Source organism: Aulonocara sp. 'chitande type north' Nkhata Bay, linkage group LG6 (genome assembly GCF_057382095.1).
Source record: "Aulonocara sp. 'chitande type north' Nkhata Bay isolate Kocher_YH1m ecotype deep benthic linkage group LG6, A_spYH_male_GT1.1, whole genome shotgun sequence".
NCBI classification, from domain to species: domain Eukaryota; kingdom Metazoa; phylum Chordata; class Actinopteri; order Cichliformes; family Cichlidae; genus Aulonocara; species Aulonocara sp. 'chitande type north' Nkhata Bay.
In genome coordinates, this window is record NC_141349.1 from 41,139,564 (window position 1) to 41,166,458 (window position 26,895).

The following is a 26,895-nucleotide window of genomic DNA, read 5'->3' on the forward strand; positions in this document are numbered from 1 at the left end:
GATGCACTGGCGACAGCACATCTATTTCCTCACCTTCGTGGTGATTGTTGGTAAGTTTCAAAATGATTGAATTTATTGTCATTTCTGAGATAGAGTTCATCTGCGGACAGGCATGGCTGCTTTGTATATTTTCATTATATTATTTTTAGAAGTCTAAATTTTTATTTTGATGAAAGAAAAATGTTTTGGTGTTGAAAAAAACTGAAACTAATCAGGAAATCCTCACAGGAAGAGTGTTTAGAACAGGAGCATGCTAGACACACTTTGAATTATTTATGCAGCTTCATGTGGATTTACAACTTAACAATAAAGATTTAATTGAGTATCCGGTTTCATTGGTTGAGTTATGTTTGCTTCAGTTGTGTTGAGCTGTAGAAAAGCTCATCCAAACCATCCGCCCAACCAGAGGGCTGAATACAGTAGATTCAGTGCATGAGGGCTGGGGGCTGCACGTGTTTTAATGTTACATTGACGGACTGGTCAAAGACCCTTCAGCTGCATTATGTTCACCGTTTTACTGCTGTTTGGTGCTGAGCAGATCCAGGTGTGTACAGCTGTTCAAGGTTCTGTGTCTTTAAAGCCAAAACAAGGAGCTGAAAGGTGCAAAGAGATGTATATATTTTTTAAATGAGTCATCACAGTTTGAGAATTTGATTAATTCCTCTTTCCTTTTTTATATTGTTTTTTTTTTAAAATTTCACTTCAGTTTCGCTAGTTTCCAAATGTGTTTCCTCATTTCATTTTAGTTAGTATGGTTTAAAAATGTTTAGTTTGACCCTGCGACAGATCTGGGTGTAGCTGAGACAGGCGTCAGCACGGCAACCTGTAAACCTGAAATGCTTTCTCATGCTTTTTGTTTTGAGACATTTAATAGGAATAAATAGGAAATAAATACGAGAGAAAACCAAGTGAAAATTAGCCAAAAATGTAGTGAATTAATATGATTTTATTTACCCGTAATAATACAGTGACATGAAATCACAAAATTAAAGCGATGGAGCAAAAAATAAAATAAATAAATAAAAAAAAAGCAGCACTGTGTAGGCCAGGGGTGGGCAATCTCAGTCCACGAGGGCCGGTGTCCCTGCAGGTTTTAGATGGCTAAATTAGCTCCTCAACATGTCCTGAAGTTCTCCAGAGGCCTGGTAAAGAACTAATCATGTGATTCAGGTGTGTTGACCCAAGGTGAGACCTAAAACCTGCAGGGACACCGGCCCTCGTGGACTGAGATTGCCCACCCCTGCTGTAGGCCCTACCTCGCAAAGTGCATGGACTCACACTCAGTTTAACCCCCTTCCCCCCATCAGTTTTCTGACACTGTTATCTTTGACACGTTTGAAAACTTACCAAAACAAAACTAGATACATTTCCTGTGCACTTTTTTTTTTATCTTATTTTTAAGTAGTTACACAATGTTGCTTCAGTTATCTTGTTTTTCTACTTTCTATAATTTCAATATCTATTTCAGCTCAACATTTGGTTTTATTTACTATACTAACCTTTCTGCATCTTTTTGTTCATGTAAATAATTTTCATGCTTCGTGGTTAATTAATTTGCTACTCATCTACAGAAATGAAAAAATAGACTAAAGAAAAGAAAACTTGTGACTAGGAATGGGAATTGATAAGAAATTTGTGATCTGGATTCCATTATCAATATGATATGACTCATCGATTGTCCCTGGGTTGTCATTGGCTCAGTTTTGAGAGTTGCTAAGCAGCAATAAAGAAGTTACAGTCATGCATCCATGCTGCGGTTCAAATGTTTGTGCATGTTTGTGAGGTAGTTCCTGTCTTTGTTGTGATCAGTGTTGGACTTATTACTCATAAAATGAATTATTACACAGAATACTTTTTTTTTTCAAAGTAATGCAACATGTTACTTAATTACTCCCAGGAAAAAGTAATTTGCTATACTACTCGTTACATTACGTTAATGTTACTCTGTAAAATACCTGAAACACTGTCTCATAATCACTATTTAACAGTATAAACTTGAGGCTACAGCCACACACACCAACACAAAATCCCTAATGACGACACACATTTCTAAGATCTTTCTCTTAGTAGAACAAAACTAACCACAGAAAGAAAACATGAAAACCAGCACAAAAGAATCGCCATGGTGATTCTGCTTTAGAAACATGAACAGGTAGAAAGGGAGGCTGCGGCCTGACTGCTTGTTACCTGTTGAAGTTCAGGGTCTGGTTGTCTGATCCCAGAGTGAAAGACCCCAGCTTTCACTCTGGGATCATGGTTAGCATAGCGTTAGCATGCTGTTTTTTCTTGTATTTGGAGCAGCATAATACGGTTGGTTCTGTCCTCGACACAGTTTTCCACATTACCGTTTATCTCGTCCAATTGTGCAATAAAAATAATATAGATGCTCATTTCCACATTCTAGACAGCATCACTATTTTCTTCCTCTGACAGCTGAAGTGAAATCAGCTGCTGATAAGTGGGACCACAGGCAGGCAGACTAGTCCCATTCCTTCCCGGTAGTCCCATTCCTTGGACAATTCCAAGAAATGGGACTACTGGGAACCAGTTTTCTGCAAAAGCCTACCCCGACTTGTGACACTGATGTGCTACGCTTCTAATTTTGCCTCAGTTATACAACTATTTTTATCTTGTGTTGCTGAATGTGGTCAAGTTATGAATGGGTTTCCCAGTTGATTGGGCGTATTTTTGCAGCTTGTCAAAGTGCCTATTATTTCTTTTACATTTGCCTCTGCTTGTATTTGCTAAGCAGCACATCCTGTCTTTACTTGCACTGACACACATCTGCACAGTCGAGCACCTGAATGACGGTTTCACTCCAAGATTTGAAATAAGGTTAACAACGGTGGCAGAAAGCTGAATGAGGTTTTTTTCTGCTGTGATCTCAAAGGGGGAAGCCCACGAGGTGTATAAAGTCTTTAATGTTGCCATGGTGAGCTGTGCAAAGTATAAATTGCCTGAAGTGTGTCACTATCATCTCTTACATCTGCAGACTTCTAATACAATTAAGAAGTGAGCTCATCAGACATCTTAATTTCATCTCTATTTCACCACATCAGTTTCCTGTCAAAGTTCTTGTGGTTTGAGTTGCATTGTGGGTAAATGCCAGGTTTTGACAAGGGAGGAGCTTCTGTGAAATGACACAGATGGTATCTCTCGTCCTCCTGAACTGTGTCTTATAAGTACTAACTCTTCTCCAAAAATAGAAGTAACTATTTTGCGGATAAGATAAGAAGCAGGAGAAGAAGGGCGACTGCACTTAATTCACCAGTGCTTGGCTGAGATTTTCTCTGCGTGTCAGCTGTGATGTTGACGATGAAGCCTCGAGCAGGGCGTTTTTCAAATTGTTCATGTTTTAAAACTGGATGATACCAGAAAGGGAGAGACTGAGTGGGTGTGACTGTGAAAGTGCAGCAGTGAACTCACCCTCGTTCTTCTTCTTTTGGACTTTTAGAATTGACCACATGTTTTATTCTATATAACCCAAAAGGAACTAATGAGCGTGTAAACCTATTAGGACAGTGTTTACTGTCATCTCACCTGTGGCTGTTATTAAAAAGAATGTGAGCTTCAGGTGGTGTCACCTTGGCTTCACTTTCAGACCTAGAATTTCTGTCCTTTTATATTTTTATGCTTCTCTCTCTGACTGAAACTGTTTAAATGGCCAGCAGGAAGTGACTCCTCTAAACTGCACCCATGAGTCTGCTTCTAACAGTCCTCATCTTTCTTGATACCAACTTTAATACTTTCCTGATGAGTCGTTATTCTTCAATCATTTTGTGAAACTTGTGTTCCCAATTAGGGTCCAGAAACACATTCAGAAAGTGAAGTACACAATAATACTCATGCATTCACTTCTTTTCCAGCTAGATCCATACTATGTGATGTTATCCTGGTATCTCTCCCTCAATTGTCACTAAAGTAAAAAAAAACAACAACTTAAATGGACAAAAAGGACAAAAAGCTGACTCTCTGATCTCTAACCTACTAATGAACACATGCTGTTGGGTAGTTTTTGGGGCGTATCCCTACCAACTATACTTAGTGCAACTTCAGGATTTATCTCTGATGTTTAATATATATTATTAAAACTTCAGTTATTTGTATTCTTCTTAAATGCAGATATTTTATATTTTAAAGTTGGTAGAACTTTTGATCATATTTTTCTCCTTTTCTCAGCTTCAACCATCCCCGCCTGTTTGGCTTTTAACATCAAAATGACAGAGCCTAAGAAACACGAGGGCGAACCAGGTGATTTCTATGGATACAAAGTGCTACAGTACAAGTCTGGTGATGGTAACAAAAGGTATGTTCGCTGAAATTAAAATGAATATGTGAGATGATTCCAGTTTAGCATTCGAAAGCCTCTTGTGATGGGTTGTGGTTTTGACTTGAGCATTGAATACTGCTGTGACTAATCTAACGCGCTGCTTAAAACAGCAAATGCGTCTTTTTCTAGTTAAAACTCTGTTGCTGTATTTCAAACCCAAATGTTCAGAGTAATTAGAGAAATGAAAAGTTTCAATTTCTGGGACATTTCTTTCAGTATTTTATGTACCGTCATTTTAGAAAAGCTAAGCCGCGACATAAAGAGCAGCCGGTTATTTACTATGGCTGTGGTAACGCTGCTAGAAGTGTTCAGAGTGATTCTCTGCTTGCTAACAAAAATCTTTCAGGTGAATTTCAGTCATGCTGATGCACTTTCAAAGTGTGTATTCACTCACCAGAAGCTTCATGCAAGACAAGATTATCGACTAATTATTGCATTTAAAAATCAGCAGCTGCAGAGTTAAATTTAAAAAAAAATTTTTTTTAAATAGGAGCACTTGTAGCTGCTTTCATTTTACTGAAAACAGTCAAATTAACCGAAAATGTTTAAGGTGGCTTAAGGAGCACAGCAACACACATAGCATGCCATCAAAATATTAAAGTTGATGTTGTTAACTCAAAATCAAAGCTGGGGTGTCGCACTCATTTAATTCAAGGGACACACAGAACCCAGTTTGATCCAAGTGATCTGGAAAAGTAAATGCACAACAAAGCTACAACATTTTTTTTCTATGTTTCAAAAAATTTGTATAGATCTGCCAGGACTTTGAACTTTTCCTGTTTAATTAGTGTCATCATTTTCCACAGGATAGTCGTCACTGCACCTCTCAGGCTAAATGGATCTGGAGGAATTTACCAACCTCACCAAAACAAGTGGTTCAACACTTCTGGTATCAACAGAATATTACACAATTTATAACTTACAACTAAATACATTACTGTAAAAGTTTGTATTTTATAATAAAATGCTTCAGTTGCAGAGGACCTGCAGTCAAACACAACAGCAGTCAAACATCTTGGCTTGTCGATCGCTGCTGATTCCTCCGGCTCCAGATTCACTGTGAGTAAATCACTCTCTCTCCTCATCACTGTGAGCAAAACAAATTAATATGCGGAGCTTTATTTAACTTTTATGCTCTGATTTAGGTTTGCAGTCCAAGTTTGGTGCATGAATGCTATGAGAACTCCTATCTGAACAGTATTTGTTATGAGCTCTCGGATCAACTCCAGAAAATTTCCTCTTTCAAACCCGCGTTTCAAAGTAAAGTGTGTTTTGAAAAGGCATTCCTTAATGTTCAAATGATGACTAAATTATTTTATTTTTTCATAAATTTTATGGTATTGGGATACAGACATATTTTTATTTTATTATTTTCCCAGAATGCACCAAAAAGACAGTGGACCTCGTCTTTCTGTTCGATGGATCAGCGAGTATGACTGAAGATGAATTCAACAAGAATAAAGATTTTATTGTGGATATAATGAACAGCCTGAAGAACACATCGATCAAGGTCACTGCACTACTGCAACATTTAAGCATTCACAGCTTTTATTTTTTACGATACTGTATATATAAGATATACTGTTTGGTGTCGTATCTAAATAATTTATGTTGGTTTTTCAGTTTGCAGCAGTTCAGTTCTCCACAACAGTCCACAAAGTGTTTGACTTCAACGACTATGCAGCTGGACGTGCTCTCGATAAACTTAAGGATGACAAACATTTAAAAACTCTCACCAACACACACAGAGCCCTCGAATTCATTTTGTAAGTTTTATTTAGTGTTAATGTATTCATGTTTACAGCTTCGTTTATTTTGAGTGTGACAAAATCTGTTTTCTACTTTTGTTTCAGTGATCAAATCTTTGACAACAAAGCTGCAGGCGCCTCTCCTGATGCAACTAAAGCTCTGATTCTAATCACAGACGGAGATCCCTCTGATACAGACAGAAAAGGGATAATTAAAAAATATGATGAGAAAAATATAATTCGTCTTGTTATTGGGGTAATGTCATATATCATGTCTCCTCTTTCTTCTGTTTAGTGGCTCCTTTTAATGTATTTAGTTTTTACTGTTGTGGGTCAGAACAAGTCTAATGTGTAGAACTGATCTTTTTCTTATGCTGATGTCAGACTTGGAACTCCTTCATGTTTTAAAGCTGTGTTCTGGTTTCAGATCAAGGATGCAAAGCTGGATAAATTTAGGGCCATCGCTTCAGAACCAAAAGACAAAAATGCCTTCAAAATTGAGAATTATGATGGACTCAAAGGAGTACTGGAGAATTTTCAGAAAAAGATCTTTGCTGTGGAAGGTGGCGTCTAATTTCTTTCCCCAATTAAAAAGTATATGTTATCTTCCACATGTGCAGCTGTAACGTGTACTCCCTGATGATCCATATTTAGGTTCCAAAGGGGCTCGAGCAGGAAACCTGACTGATGAAATGTCTCAGAGTGGATTCAGCGCTGTTTTCAACAAGGTGAGCAAAATTTATCTGAGCACCTTAAACTCATCTGAAGATCAGAGTAAAGGCTTAGAAACCACACAACATGAGCTGAAGCTGAATTGTTTAAAGGCTTAAAACTTAATTTCTGCTGCTGAATAACTGAAAAAATGAGTCCAGCTGCATCAGGTCAGATGACACAGTTGATCTTATACATTCTTTTCTAATCATACCTGAGATTTCTGTCCTCTTTCTGTGGTCGCAAATTTTGAAGCCATCCTGATAACCTTCTCCCACCAACGATGTGGAGATCCAACCTCTTTAGATACAATTAAAATCAAGACACTCAAAAAGATGCTCTGGAAAAGAGTAGAATTCTTGGAACAGAGTTTAATACACTGAATCATATGAACAGCAGGAAAAATACATACAGACATTTAGCAAGAAAATTACAAAGCAGAAAGCAAGCAAAGCAAAACCCCGGGGTGTACAGCCTTATGCACAGACAGCAGAGCAACACAGAGACGGACAGAGAGAAACAGCAGAGGGGAAGAAAGTGCTGGGGGTGTCCTCTGGTCCCCTAATATATAGGGACCAGTATCCCCGCACCCTGCTGCTGGGTAACTTTCTAACCCGTCCAAACACAGCTGCAGGGGTCAGGTAGCGGCCAAGGTCTTGGCCAGAGGCCAGTCAGGACTCCGGCTACCCTTTGGCTTTGGCTCATCACAACAGGTCATGACACGGTCAAACATCACACATTAATCCTAATTATTAAATCTTACACAGCAAGTGGCACATAACTACATAGGTTACATGCTTCAGTGTAGGTTCAAAGTGTGTGTGTGTGTGTGTGTGTGTGTGTGTGTGTGTGTGTGTGTGTGTGTGTGTGTGTGTGTGTGTGTGTGTGTGTGTGTGTGTGTGTGCTTATATCATATGGTATATTATCGTGATGTGTTCAGGATCTCTGTTACAATGTTACTGTTTTGGTTGTGCTGCATGAAAGATGTTGAGTGTGTATTGGGGAAGGTTAGTTACCGGAGCTGGAGAGTGAGTTATTCAGGCAAACTCTCAACAGCATTAACTGCCCTGTTACTGTAAAACTTTAATAAACCATGGTGAAACAAAATGCCTTGTGCTTAAGACTCTACATGAAAGTTAAAATATGGATGTTCAGTGCACATAGATATATATATATAGTTACATAGTTATACATATCATACAAAAACTCACCACATTTCCACTTGTGCGTTCCTGTTTTTAGGATACACTGATTCTGGGTTCAGTGGGAACAAACAGCTGGCGTGGTTCTCTCCAAGAACGTCGAGATAAAACAAAAACAATTGAGGATCAAGAAATGGAGATGGACTCCTACATGGGTAAACTTTATTTACACATTATCTGATGTTTCTTTTTTTAAAATAAGATTTCGTTATTTGGCTCAACACTACAACAAATGAACTCTGGAAGGTTCCAGTCTAAATCAGTTTTAATATCTTCCAAGTACAACAAATACACACATTAGTTTTTCAAATAAAAACATGTTGTGTGTTATATTTGCCTCTTGCAGGATATTCTGTCTCTGTTGGAGAGAGAGGTGGGGTTTCTTTGTATTTCACGGGTGCACCCCGGTTTCAGCACACAGGACAGGTTGTACTTTTCAAACAAAACAGCAACAACTGGATCCCAGCACAAAGAATAACTGGAGACCAGGTCAGTACCTTTTAATTGTTTTTCTTCATATGGCTCCGTTTGACTTTGGAAGTAATTCTATGTCTCCATGTCATTGTTGATACCTGATTGTAGTGTTGCCTTGAAATAAATGCAAATATTCTTGATCAAATCTACTGTTATTTCTATTTTAAATCACTTCTATGTGTAGATCAGCAATTCACATTAACAATTATAGAAAGGTGCTCTATATTATAAAGTAAAGACAGTGAAATATTAGAGAACCACAACAAGCAGACGATCAGCATGATCAAACACTTGATTGAACTCTAGTAACAGGAACAGACATCTAGCAGACTGGTTGAGATAAAATAAGACAGAAAATAAGAGCATGGAGATAAACCACAAATGTCAAACATGACAAAACACAATTTAAAGGAGAGAGAAGACAGAAGTCACCAAGTTGCAGTAATGATGTCGTACAGGGATTGAAAAGATGGGAGTGAAAGAAATATGAAATGCATCACTAGTAGTCTGAGTCTAAAATGATGATAGCGTTCAATGTTTGCAACTTTCCAGACTTGTGCAAAGGCAAATAAACTCTGTGGCTACACAGAGGAAACCAAAGAACTTCCTTACACTGGCACCTTGTTTGATTTAATAAAAACAGTTCAAAAATAAAACTTGTTCAAAGCACCGTAAAGCATTAAACTTACTTTGCAGGCATACATGTCGGTTTCTGTAACTGTTTTTAGGGATTCTTGTTTTTGTCAGCATGTTTATTTTGTTTTGTGAAATCATATTTTCTGGCAGTAATATTGTGTTTTCTGTACATGAAGCATTTTCCCTGCATTGATGATTTTTGAGGCACATTTTTCTATATCCCTAAATGATATAAATCTATAATTAAAACAACACTGAACTAATGATATAACTAACTTGTCAGATCGGTTCCTACTTCGGCGCCGAGCTGTGTTCGGTGGATATTAACTCAGACGGTGACACTGATTTCCTGCTGGTGGGAGCGCCAACGTTTTACCAGCTTCAGGAGAAGAAAGAAGGTCAGATCTACATCTACACTCTGACTGATGAGGTGAGCCACCACTTTGTGATATTACAGTGTGACATTCAATGCTTTCATGATCAAACTCAATGAACTAATCTCCTCTTTTCTCATAGCTGCAACTGAAAAGTGAACTGATTGTGATGGGACCATCCATGGGTAGATTTGGCACCACCATATCCAGCCTCGCAGACCTGAATGGAGATGAACTCCGAGACGTTGCTGTCGGAGCTCCGCTTGAGGATGATAACAGAGGTGCTGTGTATATCTACCTTGGAGACAGACATAGAGGGATACGCAGCACTTTCAGCCAGGTGAGAGACGGACATGGAAACCACAGTAACCATAAACAGCAATGGGTTTGGAACAAGTGAAATATTTTTCAGTAATTTTGAATTTACTTTTAAAAACATTTTTCTGTCTCAGTCTTAACACTTACATAAGTTACATTCAGCAACAGCATCGTAGGAACTTATACAACTTATAAAACCTCATGCGTGTATAAATGGACACAGAAGGACATAGCCACTGTGACATCACTATAATTTAAGCTGAGAAAAGTCAAAATATCAAAGTAACATGAGAAACTTTTTAAGTTTCTCAATCTTTGACTTTACTAAATCAACATATTTAGCTGACTTTTCTTGTTCATCCAATAACAATATTCCTCTGAACTTAAAAATAAATGTTAAACTAAAAGAAAGTGAAATTCTTGTTTTTGCTATTAACAATGTTTGACAGCTTACTTATTTCCTGTTTGTCTTTTTTTTTTTTGGCCACAAGATTGGAAAAATGGGAGCATCACTTAAAGAAAGATGTCTGCTGTTTACATTTTTTTTTAAAAGGGGGAAAACAGAGGATCAGATCAGAAATGTTCTTGCTAACCTGACAGGAATGTTGTAATTAGTAGGGGTGCAACGATACTCTTATCGATATTGAACCGTTCGATACAGTGCTTTCGGTTCAGTACGCATATGTATGAACAATACCAAATACATTTTTAATTTATTTTATCAACTTTCCTTCTGATGATGCTGTCTGTGTTGAGCGCTCAGTGGATCTGCGCTCGACAGTGCAGCCTAGGCGGAGTAGTCGAACGCAGATTCACTGAGCAGGCAAGCTAGCGAGACAGAAGTTAAGCTCTCCTTGCAACATGGCAAATTGAACCTCCCCCACCCTCATTCAGATCTGGCGTTTGGAACTATTTTGGTTTTCATGTGATGTATGACCCTGAAGGTAAGCGCGTCATGGACTAAAGTAAAACAGTATGTTGGATGTTCCACGCAATGCTCAATTACATGGGTGGGAGCTAGTGTGTTAGCGCAGTTAGCTCGTTAACATGTTGGCCGTCCAGCCCCATGCACGGGCGATCTGCGGTAGCTCGTTAACGGAGATTTGCCGTGTTGTGGCGTTAACGTCATTTCAACGAGATTAACCTGAAAGCACTAGTGGGAACACAACAAATATGACTGCACATTTACGCTGACATCATCCTAGTGCAAAGACAAGTGGAAGCAGACAAAAACAACAAGCACGCATGCTACAAACTTTACCCGAGTCATTTAGACAGCCGTTAGCACATGATTCTCCTTACGGGACCTGATATGTTTAATATGCTGCTGAGAATATAGCCCAGAAGAAGCGTATAGTATAGCTTTTATTTTGGAAAGAGCCATTTCTCTGTAATAAACTCTCTTTTCCAAAGATGAGTGATTCCTTAATCAGATACAGGGCTCGCAAAATCGCCTGCCCAACGTCCAGGGGCTAGCGATTTTTCCAGTCGGGCTACCAAAATCTATCTCTGCCCTGCCTGTCGGGCTATCATAGGAAGGAAAAATATATGTCAATGCTTTTGCATTCTTTCGGAAATGTAGCTGGGTAATTATGTCATTGGCATCGGTGAGCCACTGTCAATATGTGACATATTGAAATCGCGTTTGAATTTGCCCTTGTCTTTTGCTTTCACTTTGCAATTACGTGAACTGTGTATAGAGAGCGACAGCACTGATTGGTGAGTGATGATAATTTGCGCACCAATTCCTCTGACATTGTCTTATCAATCGTTAGCTTACTACGCAAACATGACAAGTGAAATCTCCCGCAGCAAGCTTAAACATGTGAGAGGTTGATCGAGCAGAGAATCGCTGAGCGTTATGTGAGTGCGTGTGTAAAAGCAGCAGGATATATATTGTAGCGGGTCAGGGCTGTTCGGGGTTCTGTTTGTACAGTTATGTTTTGTTTATGTTGCCATAGTGACGGGTGACGCCCTCTCGCTGCTACGGTGTGTCCTTCCGGGGTCAGAGGGCGCCCTGTGTGGTGTTGTTGTTGTTGTTGTTGTTGCTGTGCTGTTGCCATGCTGAGCAGTTAGCTAGCGGCAGTGTTCTTCTGCAGATGTCAATAAACGGCTGTGCTCCCTGGCTAGCTCACGGGAAGCAAGACCAAACGACACCTCCGTCTCCTCCTTGTCTGAGCTCGCCACATTGGTGTCAGAAGTGGGATGATGGTGGCACCCCATGTTCTGACCCCAGTGACTTTTCCCCCGCCGGTCGTGACCATCCGGTGCGCCAAAAGAAGGCACCTGGACATTTGCAGGACTTTGTGTGGGGTAATGGGGTCGTCGGGGACGACTGACCCCTTAGGTGGGGGCTATGTAGCGGGTCAGGGCTGTTCGGGGTTCTGTTTGTACAGTTATGTTTTATTTATGTTGCCATAGTGACGGGTGATGCCCTCTCGCTGCGACGGTGTGTCCTTCCGGGGTCAGAGGGCGGCCTGTGTGGTGTTGTTGTTGTTGCTGTGCTGTTGCCGCGCTGAGCAGTTAGCTAGCGACAGTGTCCTTCTGCAGATGTCAATAAACGGCTGTGCTCCCTGGCTAGCTCACGGGAAGCAAGACCAAACGGTACCTCCGTCTCCTCCTTGTCTGAGCTCGCCACAATATTTTAGTTCTGCTGAGCCAAATAAGACAGGTCAGGGTGAAGAAGTGACAGCCAAAGAAAAGCTTACCACAAAACGAAAAAGTTATGACAAATCAGACTATACGGCAAAAAGAAAGTGCAGCTTTATGGTTTCATGGACAAAAGAATTTCTGTGGCTGCAATACGACAAGCGAAATAACCAGGGCTGCACATAAGTGGTCCGCAGGTGCGCATTCGCTGTCAAAATAAAAAAAAAACGGGCACAAGATAAGAAGTTGCAACGCGTGTTTGCATACATAAGATTTTCAGGAGGAGGACAGACATTTGTTTAGAACTCTTAAAGATGTCGAAGAAGCTCCTTTAAGCAATTACTGTGATGTTACTCCACCTCCAAAGAAATGTCAGAAGGAGTCCGAACCACAAAAGAAGCACGTATTCTCGGAAGAGTAGTTGCAGGAGGTGAGCTGGCTTCAAACAAATGATGAACGCACAGAGATGTGGTGCAGAATGTGCCGTGAAAATGTAATAAATGACAAATTAAAAAGGCATGAACATTTTTTTTGATCGAAAAAATATCGAACCGTGACACCAAAGTATCGAACCGAACCGAACCGTGAATTTTGTGTATTGTTGCACCCCTAGTAATTAGGTCAAGAAAAATATTCAAGTGTCTGGAAGTAAACCTCAGTGAACTCAATAATAGTCAAAGGTTGTTCAAGGTTCAAGGTTCTTTATTTGTCACATGCATAGTTAAACAAGTATAACACACAGTGAAATGTAGCCTGACACGCTCGACATGTGCAAAAATGAGGGGGGGGGTAGAGGAAGAACATTTTATATATATATATATATATATATATATATACACATACACATACACACACACACACACATTGGGTGAATGTGCAGTAGTAGCAGTTGGGGATACTACTGTCAAAGTGCTTTACAGGTCAGCCAGTGAAAACAACGGGGAAAATAGAAATAGACTACAAAAAAACCACCACCACCAGTAGGCAACGGGTGAAGCGTCTTGCCCAAGGACGCAATGACCGAGACTGTCCAAGCCGGGGCTCAAACTGGCAACCTTCTGATTACAAGGCGAACTCCCAACTCTTGAGCCACGATCGCCTCTACGCTAAAATAAAATAATGTAAACTACAATAAAACAGAAAAACAGGGTGTTAATTCAAGCTAAAAGCCATCGTAGTGCTTTAATCTGCTGAGTCAACTGAGATTAAAATCTTTTAAGGTACAGCTGGCCATGAATCCCATGATTTTAAGTATCATTTCAAGTAACAAAAAAAAACCTTTAACAGCACAAATCTCCAGCAAGTCAGCTCAATCTCTGAGCAGTGTTTACTTTTAATGGAATAGTATTTTATTGTATAATTTAGTACACATTACATAATTTTGTATTACTGTAATTGTTTTCTTCATTTGAATATAGTACACGTGTAGCATTCATTTCATTGTTTACTAACTAACAACAACAACAACAACAACAAACTTTATTTATATAGCACATTTAAAACCAGTGGTGTACAAAAAATGCTTAACATACAAGAGGGGGAGATGAAGTAACAGGGGAGGATCAAGGCTGTGGCAAAGTACCAACATGCTAGCATGTTAGATGGCATTTAAAACACAGAAGCAAAAGAAATCCATATAAAAGCATAAAAGAACAATATGTGTAAAGGATAAAACAGTCAAAAATTTTAAAAATGATTAAAAGTAGTTAAGAATGGACTGAAGATAGAAATAAGCATTAAACTAACTAACAACCAGTCATTAACTGGTAGAAAAGGTGAGGCTAAATAAGTGGGTTTTTAACCGCAGTTTGAAGGATTGAATGGAATCAGACTCGCGGATAGCAATGGGGAGGTTATACCGTAGACCGGGTGCAGCCAAGGCAAATGCTTGGTCACCTCTAGTCTTCAGCCAGGGTCTCAGCTGTACCAAGAGTTCCTGGGAAGATGATCTTAGTACTCTAGTAGGCGTGTATAATCTAAGTAGCTCAATGAGGTAGCTTGGAGCTATATTGTTAATAATTCGGAAGGTAAGCAGCAGGATTTTGAATCGAATGCGATACTTAACGGGAAGCCAATGCAGGTCAGCAAGGACAGGGGTGATAGAGACACGCCGCCCACTACCAGTAAGGAGACGAGCCGCATTCTGAATTTGCAGTCTATGGAGAAGAGTCGAGTTAAGACCAAAGTGAAGGGAGCTGCAATAATCCAACCTAGATGTCACGAAGGTGTGGATAAGCTTTTCCAGGTCCCTATGCGGGACATAATGCCTGACTTTGCTAATAAGACACAATTGATAGAAGCAAGATTTGACAACAGCAGACGCTTGTTTGTCAAATTTTAAAGAGCTATCCAAAAACACACCCAGGCCATTAACAGTGTCGGTGAGGAAACTATCAAAGGAACCGAAGGCATCACGGAGTTGGCCACAGGGAATACTACTGTCAAACACGAGAGATAAGCGAGCCAATCTTTGACTTTGCGCAAGCACTCACGAAAACCGTGCAAAGACATAGCAGGATCATCAGTTAATTCGAAATAGATCTGTATGTCGTCAGCGTGACAATTATGTGCAATGTTGTACTTCACAAAGATGCCTAAGGGGAGCATATACAGTGAGAAGAGCAGGGGGCCGAGGACAGATCCTTGAGGCATGCCACACGAGAGAGGTGCAGCAGAGGAGAGATAAGGGCCAAAATTGATCGAGAAAGAGCTATTAGAAAGATATGACTTAAACCAATCTGGGGCGGCACCTCTAATGCCAACTGTGTGTTCAAGCCTCTCTAATAGGGTGTTATGATCTACCATATCAAAGGCCGAGGATGGATCCAGTAGGACCAGGACTGAAGAGCGTCCAGAGTCAGCAATCAGAAGGAGATCATTGAGCAAGGCTGTTTCAGGAAAGAGAATGAGGCAGCTCAGTCTCTTTCCTTTGACAAGAGTTTCTACCAATCCTACTATTAATGATACTAACTAATCATGTGAACATATTCCAGCTGATAAAATCCTGAAAATACAAGCCAAGGGCTTCAATTAACCTTCACATGAAACATCAGAATAGGAAACAAACAACTTGAGCTCATAGATTTTGACTTTGGAATGATTGCTGATATTTGTGAAACTGTTGATCTCTGGAATTTAAAAAAACAAAACAAGCAAAACACAAAAACAGCCAACTGTCTGTGAGTGGAAAAGGCTTAGATAAAGAGCATCGAGGCGACTGTTGTTGTCATTTGGTGCTGTATAAATACAATTAAATTAGAATAGAGAGGATGGAGGAGAATGGGCAAAATGTCATGTGAAATCTACATCACAAAGAGTAGCATTTCTTATAAGACCTTTGTTAAATTTTAATGTAAATACACCGTTTTTCTCTGCCATACAAATATGTGTGAAAACACTTTTTCAGTATTGAAATCTCTTATTTCAGAGAATCACAGGAGACAAAATAACACCTGGGATAAGATTCTTTGGACAGGCCATCGATGGGGGCGTCGGCATCAAAGAGGATGGCCTCCCAGATATTGTGATCGGATCACAGGGCGCTGCTGTTGTCTTAAGGTAGGGTTAGTGTGCTTAGTGTTAGGGTTACAGCTCCCTTTGCACAACTCTTGTGCTTTGAGTTTTAATTTGGGGGGAAAACACAAAGTTTAAGTTGTTGTTGTTGCCGCAAATTGCTCCATAATGTGTAGATGCAGTTTTTTGCAAATTGGTGAATTTCTGCCCATCATTACCTGTGAGAAACTCGACCACTTTCTCATTTTAAACATTTGATATTTTTTATGTTCTGTTGTGAATAAAATATGGATTTCTGGATGCATTCTGTTGTTACATTTTATAAAGTGTCCCAAATTTTTCAGATTTGGTTTTGTATATAAAATAAAGAACTAATGTTGCTATACTGTATTATGTCCTGATATATAAAACCTTAGTATTGAAAGAGGGCATCATTACTACTTTCTTATTACTGTTCTTAAATGTCTTTCAGCTCCAAGCCCGTCTTTAATGTGATGGCTCACCTATCTTTCCACCCTAAGGAGATAAGCACAGAGAAACTTGACTGTCAGGGTGCAGAAGGAAATTTACTTATGCTTACCTTAACAGCCTGTTTTGAAATGGTAGAAGCAACAAAGAGCAAACAAGGTAGGAGCCTCATTCAGTAAACCATTTAACAGCTGCTGACTGCACCCTGTGAATGCATTATTGTAATCCTGCTCTGCGGGTTTACAGGGAATGTGCGCTCTGGACTGAACATCACATACATGTTCGCCGTGGACCCAATGAGACAAAAACATCGAGGTTTCTTCACTCAAACTGATACGAAAACCAGGAGTCTTACCTCCACCTATGAGCTGAAAGATGAAATGACTTGCTTAAACTTCTCCATCTACATGCACGTATGAAGCTGAATTCATAATATTTGCACATATTCTCAATCTGATCAAAAGCAAACCTCGTGTTTATTGCTCCTCTCTTGTTGCTTTTGCTTTACAGAAATGTGTGATCGACACGTTGTCACCGATCAGCATCAAATTAAACTTTTCTCAAGCTGACAGTGAGACTGCTAACATCACCCTGAACATGGACAGCAAAAAGCAGTCTGCTGTTGAGGTACGTTCTACATACAACATCAATATTCACAAAATTGACAAAGCTGCATCTACACATCCACTATTTTGAGTGTTAAATGAACACTTTGACAGTGTTATCAGTAGCCTAGTCAGGTTTAAAGATTAACAACGACTAACACTGAGCATTTTCAAACACTGAAAAATAACCTAAAATGTTAGGGATATTCCAGTGTTAGAAAATCAGTACTGCTTAGTGTTAGGCTCCTGTTAAAATATAACACTGTCAGTGTTCATTTAATACCGGAAAGAGTGAACCTATATAGAAACTCTCTAGTGTCAATTTAACACTGTACAATGTTTACCACATTCACCACCTCAGTTTAGTGTGTTAGGAAGGAAATCTTTTTTCTGGCATCAATTAAACACAAGTTTTATTTTTCGCAGGTTCCTTTTGAGAAACAATGTAGAAAAAATGACACTTGTATCGCTGAACTGGATGTCAAATTCAAATTCGAGTATGTATATCTACAAACACGACTCAGATATAATACGATTAATGTCATATGTTTAATATTAGGTGTTGTTTGTCTCTCTCAGGACTCCGACATTATTGGTGACAGAAAATAACTACTTCAATGTGACTATACATTTGAAAAATGATGGTGATGACTCATACAACACCAGCCTTATAATGTTCTATCCTCCAGGCCTCTCCTTCTCTAGGATGACTCTTATAAAGGTAACTATAAAGATACATTACAAGACAATACAGTTTTATTTAAATAGCACGTTTAAAAACCCAAAGGCACACCAAAGAGCTTCACAATGATACAAAGAATCAACATAAATCAATTAACAAAGTACAGATTAGGCACTAGCACTAGCACAGACAGAAAGGAGGCACTAATAGACCAGAAGAGTTAAGTAAAATGTCAATTCAGAAGGAAGGTCAGTTCATGGATACAAAATCTGAACTAAAAAGTAAAAAAAAAAACAGCAGTGAAATTAATTATAAGTTTATTGAAAGGGCATTAACTGGTCGGGAAAGTCAGGTTAAATAAGTAAGCCTTCAATCTTGATTTGAAGGATTGGATAGAGTCTGGGGCATGAATAGAAGCGGGGAGGCTAGTCCAAAGGTTGAAGCAGCTGAAGCAAAGACACGATCGCCTCTGGTTTTCAGCCTAAACTTAGTTTGGGCCATCACGCACGACAAGGAGTGTACAGATTGAGAAGTTCAGTGAGACAACTGGGTGCAAAATTATTCAGAGTTTTAAAGTGAGTAGCAAAATTTTTAACGATATTTGATAAGTAACCAATGTAAATCAACAAGAACGGGAGTGATAGGATCAAATTTTTTTAGCTCCAGTAAGAAGGCGAGCCACAGCATTCTGAACAAGCTGTAGCCTATGAAGAGAGACAGATTGGAGACTAGGGATGGGTATTGATAAGATTTTCACGATTCCATTTTCGATTCTGTTTAACGATTCGATTCTCTTATCGATTCTTTTTTAAAAAGGAGAACACTAAGGTCGATTAGCTTAGAACTTTGTTTTATATCTTCTCTTTGAACAAGATAGAAATTTAGGAGTAACATGGCCTTACAAACCCAACAGTGAGATCTTAAGAGATCCAGCCTACAGCTCTTCAATGGGGCGTCACAGGGTCCCCAGGAAAAAAAATGTAAAATAATAAAATAAATATTCTTCTGTAGCAATAACAAAGTATAACATAAATTATTCTGTAGCAATTACACAAGAATATTCAGTAATGTCCCTGCCTACAATTAAACACATTCACTTACCGAAAATCATCTGCTGTGGCAAACGGGTGCAAGCCTTTGACCACAAACTGAGTCACTGCTCAGTGACATTCGTCTATCCTGGCCTGAAAGGAGACGCTACCGGTAGACTGCAGTGAGAACTGCCAGCATCTGAGCCAGACTCTGTCTGTCTCATCATGGTCACCTCAATGCACAGTAATGGCAGGTTTTGTAATAAGGCAGATCGCGCTAACATAATATGCACTGTTAGTTGATTATTTACCTGCCGCATTAACGGGAGAGGATGTGCAAACGTTACCGCTGCTGCTGGGTTGAGATTCACGAGTCCGGAGCGAATTAAAAACACGACATTCATTTAAGGTCATCGTGTGTTTTGTGAGCAAATGCTTTTGCATATTCGTAGTGTTTCCTCCGTTAAATGAAACATCTACTTTGCAAGTATTGCAAGTTGCCCTGTTGTCATCCGTTCTCGTAAAGTATAACCAAACTTTTGAGCGTTTAAGCCGCTTAGGCGCCGTGTTTCCTGCCAGATAAATGACGTTCCGCGACGTGGTGACCTCATTCGGGGCGACTGGAATCGATAAGGGAATCGTTTGCAAAAATGGCAAACAATTCCAAGGAATTGAAACAGTGGGAACCAGCTCTCAACAAGAACCGGTTTTCGATACCCATCCCTATTGGAGACCACAGTAAAGAGAATTGCAACAGTCTAACCCGGAGGTCACAAAAGCATGGATACCTTTTTCGAGGTTCCTGTGTGGTATATAATGCTTAGCTTTAGAAATCTAGCGAAATTGAAAGAAGCCAGATTTAACTACAGATGGAGGAGATATCCAAATAGACACCCGGGAGAGAGTGAGAGTTAGCAAGAGGCAACAAGCTGGTCTCGAGGAACATGGCTATTGAACACCATAATTTCATTTTGTTTTCTCATTTAAAATGAGAGAATTATCCGACAGCCAATCTTTGACCTCTCTCAGGCAAGCCAACAAGGAGTGCAGTGACAATGACAGATCATCAGTCAGTTGACAATAAATTTGAATGTTGTTAGTGTAGCAATGATGAGAACTACTGTATTTTTCAGAAACACAGTATTTCTGAAATGCCACTTTTCAGAAAAACCTATGGTCACGAGCTGTGGGTAGTGAGTGATAGAACGAGATTGAGGATACAAGCGGTGGAAATGAATATTAAACTGTAAAATTATGTCTCAAAATGGATTAACACTCATCGCATACAAGACCTTGCATATGATGAAGAGGAGTTTAAATTCTACATTTAACAGAGAGCCGTATGGGAGAAATAGGCGCTGTCTTTCTAGTCCTTTCAGTAATCTCACTGCAGTATTTTGGATTAACTGAAGGCTTTTCACAAAGCTTATAGGACAACCTGGTTATACACAATAGAGTTTACAGGTTGCAGGGAACTCGATTTTATGTGCATTTCTGTGCTGTGTTGCACAAAATCTGATAAGTTGCCTTAACTTCCTTCCTGTGGTTGTCCAGTAATGCATTTCCTCTTCTTTCTGCTTATGTCTTAAAATCCTAAAACTCACAATCTTAACCAATGTTTTTGCTGGGAAAAGGGAAATTAAATGAAAGGTTACTCATATCTGTTGGGTCTAATTACAAATGAATGAAAACCATAAGAATAAAATAATACTTTGGTGGAAAACTGCTTTTTTTTTAAAATGAAAAAAGCAGATAACCTTACTGGAGCCACTCAATGCATACATCTATACAAACCCATTTTAAGAGGATCAGTTGTTCCCTTCATTGATGGTGCATGTTCAGCTCAGTGAAGTGATCACTGACTGATCCTCGTATAGTGACCACTGTGTAATAAAATGCAGGAGAAACTAAATGCATGCAATCTATTTTCATTTGCACATCAAAACAGAGCTCAGCATCAACAAGGTTATGAGCAGACGGTTTTTGGAGACATGTTGGCAAGTTTACTGTGTTTTACTGATGAATACGTTATTTTTGTCATCACGGACTTCTAGAACATTTTGAGATTGGCAGTATTTGATATCGCTTACGGACATGAACAGATTGCGACAGGTTGAATATAATGTCTTTTTTATAAGTATTTTTTAAGCATATTATACTCATTTAGTTCTTAGAAATGCAAAGTCAGTCCACCGTGAAGCATAGCACGATATTTCTTCTCACCTGCTCTTGTCAGGTTAAAGTGATGTTCAGTTGCATCCTTCCCCTGTGTGTGAATTTAGGACAACATCAAAGCAAGTGTTTCAAAATTTTAAGATTTTAGTTCATTACGGCACAGTGTTTTACACATGCTGTTCTTCAGATCATTAACAAGCTGCTCCGGTGTAGGTTTGGGCTAATCCATGGTTATTTTATGGTTCTTCAAACATAAATGCAGCAGGTAATCAAATAATTATTTGCCCTGCCATAAAGACAAAGATGACATTATGCAACCTTTCGTTAAGCCTAGTCAGCTTATCACAGAGAAAGGCAGAATCTTAAAATGTCCCTTCATACCCACATCCTTAAAATCTTTCCTCTAGACAGTTCTTTGAAAAATGCTGACAAAATATCACAAATATTCATATTAAAATATTAATTTTCATATGTAATTATAGAAACTTCCTGAAAGCTGACAGCTCTGCACATTTAACTGAACTGTCTCAAACTACTAAGATGGACTAAACATCATATATATGCATGACGGGGTTAGGGTTAGGATATATATATGTGTATATATATATATATATATATGTGTGTGTGTGTGTGTGATGATGGTCAGGTTATACAATGCCTCGGTGACCTCCACTACACTATGCAGTATAGCTTAACCTTCAAAAGTTTAAACTTAGTGTTACCTGCAGTGTATCAAAGGAAATGTCACAGTAGGTGTAAAAACTTTTATTTTAGAGTCTCAGCTCATACCAACCATTTTCTTTTCTTAAAACAGTCATCAAGACTAACAACGCACGACTGCCGGGATCAAGAAGAACGCAACAAAACCATATGTGGTGTGAGCCAGCCTGTGTATCGCAGTAGATCCTACGTGAGTCATAAAACATCCAGATACCATCCTAACAGACAGAAGTGAAGTTTCACAAATGACCAAGTCTCTGAAACTTCAGTCTTAGCTTCCAGCTTCTCCTCCTTACATCTTTTCTCTTCATCTGTGAATCAGGCCTAACATCTTTTTCATTTCTTCCCACAAAAAGGCAACGTTTCAATCTTCCTTCCATGTCATGCATAATTATGAGTGGAATGACAAGATGTCCATGATAATTGAAGCAAAAAGGTACAACAATCTACTGCATAAACATTTCTCTAAAATATTTATTTTGATATTTACAAGAAATGTCTTTTTCACGCTCAGTGATAATCAAGACTCAAACAGGACCAGCACCCTCACCAAAAGCATCCCAGTGCAATTTGAAATTAAAATGATTTTAACAGTGTAAGTATCACTATTCACATAAAATATTATGTGTATCCTTATGTTTAATCTATTTCTACAAGTCAGTAGTTGTATAATTGTTCAGTGGCATGCTGCGATCATCTTTTCAGGAACCAAGACAGCACTACCTATCTGAACTTCACCTCAGATGAGACTGCACCTAAAGAAATGAACATTACATACAGGGTAAGACAGCGGTCCACAACCTTTTTTGCGCCACGGACCGGTTTAATGTCCAACAATATTTTCACGGACCGGTCTTTAAGGTGTCGCGGATAAATACAACAAAATAGACTGACACGACCAAGACAAAAACTCGGTATTTCGTAAATATAATAATAATCGTTAACTCTGTGTAATTGTGTAGCTTTAGCGTCCTCCTCTCTGCCCCGTAATGCTCTCTGGTCACCATGGTAACGCGTAAATATTTCTTTCAAAATAAGATCTTACTTTTCCCGTGTTGTAGTTGTGTGTACAACTACAACACGGGGAAAGACCCAGGGAAACAGAGTTAATGATAAAAACACTGAAAACCATACATTTCACACCCGAGCTTCAACTCTCGGGGCCCTGTACCAAATGACTCATGGACCGGTACCAGTCCGTGGCCCGGGGTCGGGCACCGCTGGGGTAAGACACATGACGACTCTGTAACAAGAAACTATCCAACTCAACTGGTGATCAATGATCTCATTGAATACTTTAATTGTCAAGATGCAGTTTTAAAACCATATTGATCTTCATTTAGTCAGGGTGACACAAAATCAGATGTTAGCCTATCAATAATTTGTTTCCAGAGTTCAGGCCCGTTCTTCCATAGACTGGTTCTATAGAGCCAGAAGTATTTTCATAACCCTGTGTATCGCCCCCTGGAGGCCATTCAAAATAATGCAAGTTTAAGGAACTTTGTTGGCTTCACTTTTCAGACGTCCACCTTTTATACTGTCTGTGGTTTAGACCAAGCCTCAAGTGGCCATTAGAGGAGTTGATGGCTTTCCCGTATTGATTTCAGTTTTCAGCTGATCAATCAAAATTATCGATCATGTTCTTGCTAAACTAAACTAACTGGTTGTAACTGACTGATACAAGGCTGTTATCAGTATTTTCATCTGATTCTCATCAGAAAACTGAATATTTCCACATGTATTTATTTAAAATGACCATTTTGTCTATGACAATTTACAGATAGATAACACTGGTTTTAAGGAGTTTCCTGCAACCATCACCCTGGAATTCCCAACTCAACTGGAGCATAGCTTTGAAATGAAAAGCTATCAAATCTTTGTCAAGGAGGTAATTTTGTGTCTGAACACTGCTGCTCCATATGAAAATATAGAACCTTAAAGCTTACCATACTTTTTCTCTTTAAGAACAAAACACAGTGCACAGCCACTACTAACCACAAATTTAAGGTAAGTACAAGAGATTTAATAAAATATTGAGGTCTTGTAAAAGTATTAATACCTTAAAAGGAAGCTGTTGTGCTAATGCTTTTATTTATTCGTGCTTGGACTCTATTAGACTAACTTTACATGACGCACAGTTCAAAGTAATCCTTATCTTATAAATGACTTTGCAACAACCTCTCAATTCATCCTCCATTTAAAACAAGAAGCTTTATCTAATTTTCTTTCCCTTAACCCAACTTTCTTCGGATTGGCTGCCCCTCAAAAACAGAAGGTTTGAACAGCTGGTTCTTCTGTATTGACAATATTCGATAAAGCAACTATCAGGGACATCAAACTGAGTGTTTAGAGAATACTTCCAACTGTACTGATGTAATTTAAAACATCATATTAGTATCCACAATTACTGCAGTGTATTTATGACAGATGAAGAAGTAATGAAAAGAATAATACGTCTCATTTAAAACATTTTCTTGGGGTTGTGGAACAGAACTGCTTACCAAAAAATAAGTGCGTGGCCATCGTCTGCAACACTTTCAATTTGAAGAACTATGCATCTGCTGAGTTTACACTATCGGGAAAAGTCCACTTTAAAGAAGCCGCACAACAGGCAGCCGTATGTACTAAATACACACAGAATACACATTACACATATATAAAAATAATAAATTACTTAAGATTAATTAATCTGCTCTTACTTTACAGAATGTTGCTTTTCTGAAAAAATACACTGGAGACAGCAGAAAGATTAACTTTGTAAGTTCTGTACATGTTGGCTATGACGACGCTCGGTATGTGCTGAACGATCCAGAGGTATGTTTGATTTTGACCACAGCATATTTCTGTCATTGCTTTTCCAGTAAACCTAATTTATTATATCTATTACCCACAGAATAAAGACCATTTGACACCATTCAAATTTCCAACAAAAAAGGTACCTTCAGTCTTTACATGAATAATTATTATAATTATTCAAACTATTTACTAGAGTGATGTTAAAAATGGTAAGGCACTACTTTGAAATCTTGTGTTTTCTCTGCCAACAGACTGAAGTTCGGGTTGATTTCTTTATCCTCCCAAATAAAATGCTGATCAATTTAACTGGAGCCGGTTTGGGACTCTTACTTCTGATCATAATCACAATCATCCTGTTTAAGGTGAGAGTTTATACTCAGCCTGAAGACTGTTATCTTTATATCAAGTTGTCTGAATCTCCATAACTGCACTGAGATCACCAAATTGCTATTTGGTCTAATGATTCTCTTTGTGTCTGTCACAAGCTCGGTTGCTTCAAGAGGAAAAAGTTTGGAGAAGATGATCTTGAGGATGACACTGTTGTAATACCAATCCCTGCTTCAACTGTAGGGACTGATAAGAAATCTGAGAAATCTTCCAATGATAATCAAACGCAGGAAAAATCACCTCTCATCTCCTCTCCCCCCGATGATGAACAGATCAAGCAGTCAGGCACTGATAACAAATCTGATCAACCTTCTGAGGAAAATAAGGTTCATGATGATGGTGCTGCTGAGGAGAAAAAGGATGAAGCTACTGTTACCATTAACGCATAAAGTCAAGGAGGATTTGGAATATATGGAACATTTGTTAGTCTTAGTGACAGTTTAGCATAGTTCAGACTGGACACAAGTAGAAAACGTGATTTAGGGGTATGATCTGGGTCTGTGTCCCAGATGACCGCCCCATATTTTTTAATTCTCTTATTATTCTTCATGAGTTGCAACACATAAACCACAGTGTAAAACAGTTCAAATTTTGATTTGCCTGGCTACAGAAGAATTTCGCACTTTGCCTCAGTGCATTGCCTTAACTCGGTGGCATTTATGGATTATGTTCACGTATGGTTTAATCTTTGGATGAGAGAGCTTTAACCTGCATTTCACAGTGATTTCTGTTAGGGTTCCTGAGCTCATACACTGATGCCAGAATCATGCCATGCAGCATATAGGTTTATGAGATTTACAAATCAGTGCATTCTATTTCTACTTTTTATAGTACTCTTACTGTTTCTGAATTAGGTTTTTACATCTCATGCAATAATTGTGGGTTCAGCTACATCAGGGAAAAATCAATGACACCAGACATGAAGCTGAATAAGCATCAGATGGATTGGCTTTCTACAAATGTTCAATGGTCACAGCACAGGAAAACATCAGCGAGTTTGTAGACACCTCCATGAAGGAGGCTGTTCATGCCAGACACAAGAGGCAAGCACTTCTGTTTAATATTCTGTTGAGATGTGACTAAAGAGTCATACCTGTAGCAATCCATAGTTCATGCAGAAACCCAAGGTTTAATAATTGTTGTTCATGTGACTGTTTAACACAACTTATTTAACACGCTTAATAATTCCTTCTCTGCTAATGTCAATAGCCTACCATGTATTCCCCATTAATGCACATTATTTACATTTTGATACACTGTAATATTTTTAATAGTTACCACCTATATGAAAAGGCTCTGCTGCCTTCTGCACAGGTATTTATTCAAAAAGCACTTCACCTTGTATTATATCTGACTGTGTTTAATATGTTGATTTTTGTAGAGTAATTAAAATTTTGAATAATTGATTCTGATCTCACTAAATGAGTTAATGTGAGTGAGAAGATCTTTAGTTCGTTACAGACATGAAAGTTAGGTAGACAAAAGTGTTGATAATAAAAAGTTTGCAGGCCGGATTGACAATAAACTTCATAAATTTGGGAGTTTAAATCTGAGATTACATCAGATATTTAGAAATTGTGGATGATGTTGGCAAAGTAAGACACCAATTTTAAATGTAGAAAATGTAAATGAAATGTAGATATTAAAGGGTGGAAAACAACATGTTCCTTTAATTTCCCCAATATTTTTAGTCTACTGTTGTTTGCATATTTGTACTTTTAGTTTGCTTTTCCGTGTTTTAAATGTCTTGCCTTTACACTGTTAATTTCCATTGGAATATATCCTAAGATCTGTATCCATGTGAACATGAATTATGACTTTTTTTTTTCTTTTTAAAAGAAATTCTGTATCTTAGTAAAAGTGAAATAATGTTTGTAAGATAAACAGATGCACAAACCACCTTTGTATCTGCAAATGAATAAAGACAATTTCCCATGTCATATATGCACTGACATGTGAACTGAGGGTGTTATCTCGGGTGTAAGACCGACTAAATCCTTAAACCACATGATTTTGGTAAAATATCTGGATATTTTTGGATACAGATATAGAAAACTCAAACTGTTTCCTTCTCTC

The 26,895-nt window shown here is 38.6% G+C and overlaps 1 protein-coding gene across 1 annotated transcript; it reads left to right on the top strand.

Moving 5' to 3' along the window:
* Positions 1-26,759, top strand: LOC147328547 (integrin alpha-M-like). Its single transcript, XM_086296991.1, has 31 exons — positions 1-50; positions 4,180-4,306; positions 5,137-5,219; positions 5,304-5,389; positions 5,476-5,590; positions 5,710-5,840; positions 5,954-6,096; positions 6,184-6,334; positions 6,506-6,641; positions 6,733-6,806; positions 8,032-8,146; positions 8,338-8,480; positions 9,385-9,531; positions 9,618-9,815; positions 15,870-16,000; positions 16,428-16,582; positions 16,670-16,836; positions 16,934-17,050; positions 17,455-17,525; positions 17,608-17,749; positions 21,731-21,826; positions 21,993-22,072; positions 22,151-22,231; positions 22,342-22,417; positions 23,417-23,524; positions 23,602-23,643; positions 24,128-24,253; positions 24,343-24,450; positions 24,530-24,571; positions 24,684-24,794; positions 24,918-26,759. Exons 1-31 carry the CDS (start codon positions 2-4, stop codon positions 25,206-25,208), a joined length of 3,642 nt encoding a protein of 1,213 aa, XP_086153117.1. The 5' UTR covers position 1; the 3' UTR covers positions 25,209-26,759.
* Positions 26,760-26,895: the final 136 nt, after the last annotated feature.

Excerpts from the sequence above, each read along its gene's own strand:
- LOC147328547 (XM_086296991.1), top strand. The coding sequence starts at position 2 with ATGCACTGGCGACAGCACATCTATTTCCTCACCTTCGTGGTGATTGTT. Across the intron at positions 5,591-5,709 it reads TTTCAAACCCGCGTTTCAAA|AATGCACCAAAAAGACAGTG; the intron begins GTAAAGTGTGTT and ends TTATTTTCCCAG. Across the intron at positions 17,526-17,607 it reads GATGTCAAATTCAAATTCGA|GACTCCGACATTATTGGTGA; the intron begins GTATGTATATCT and ends TGTCTCTCTCAG.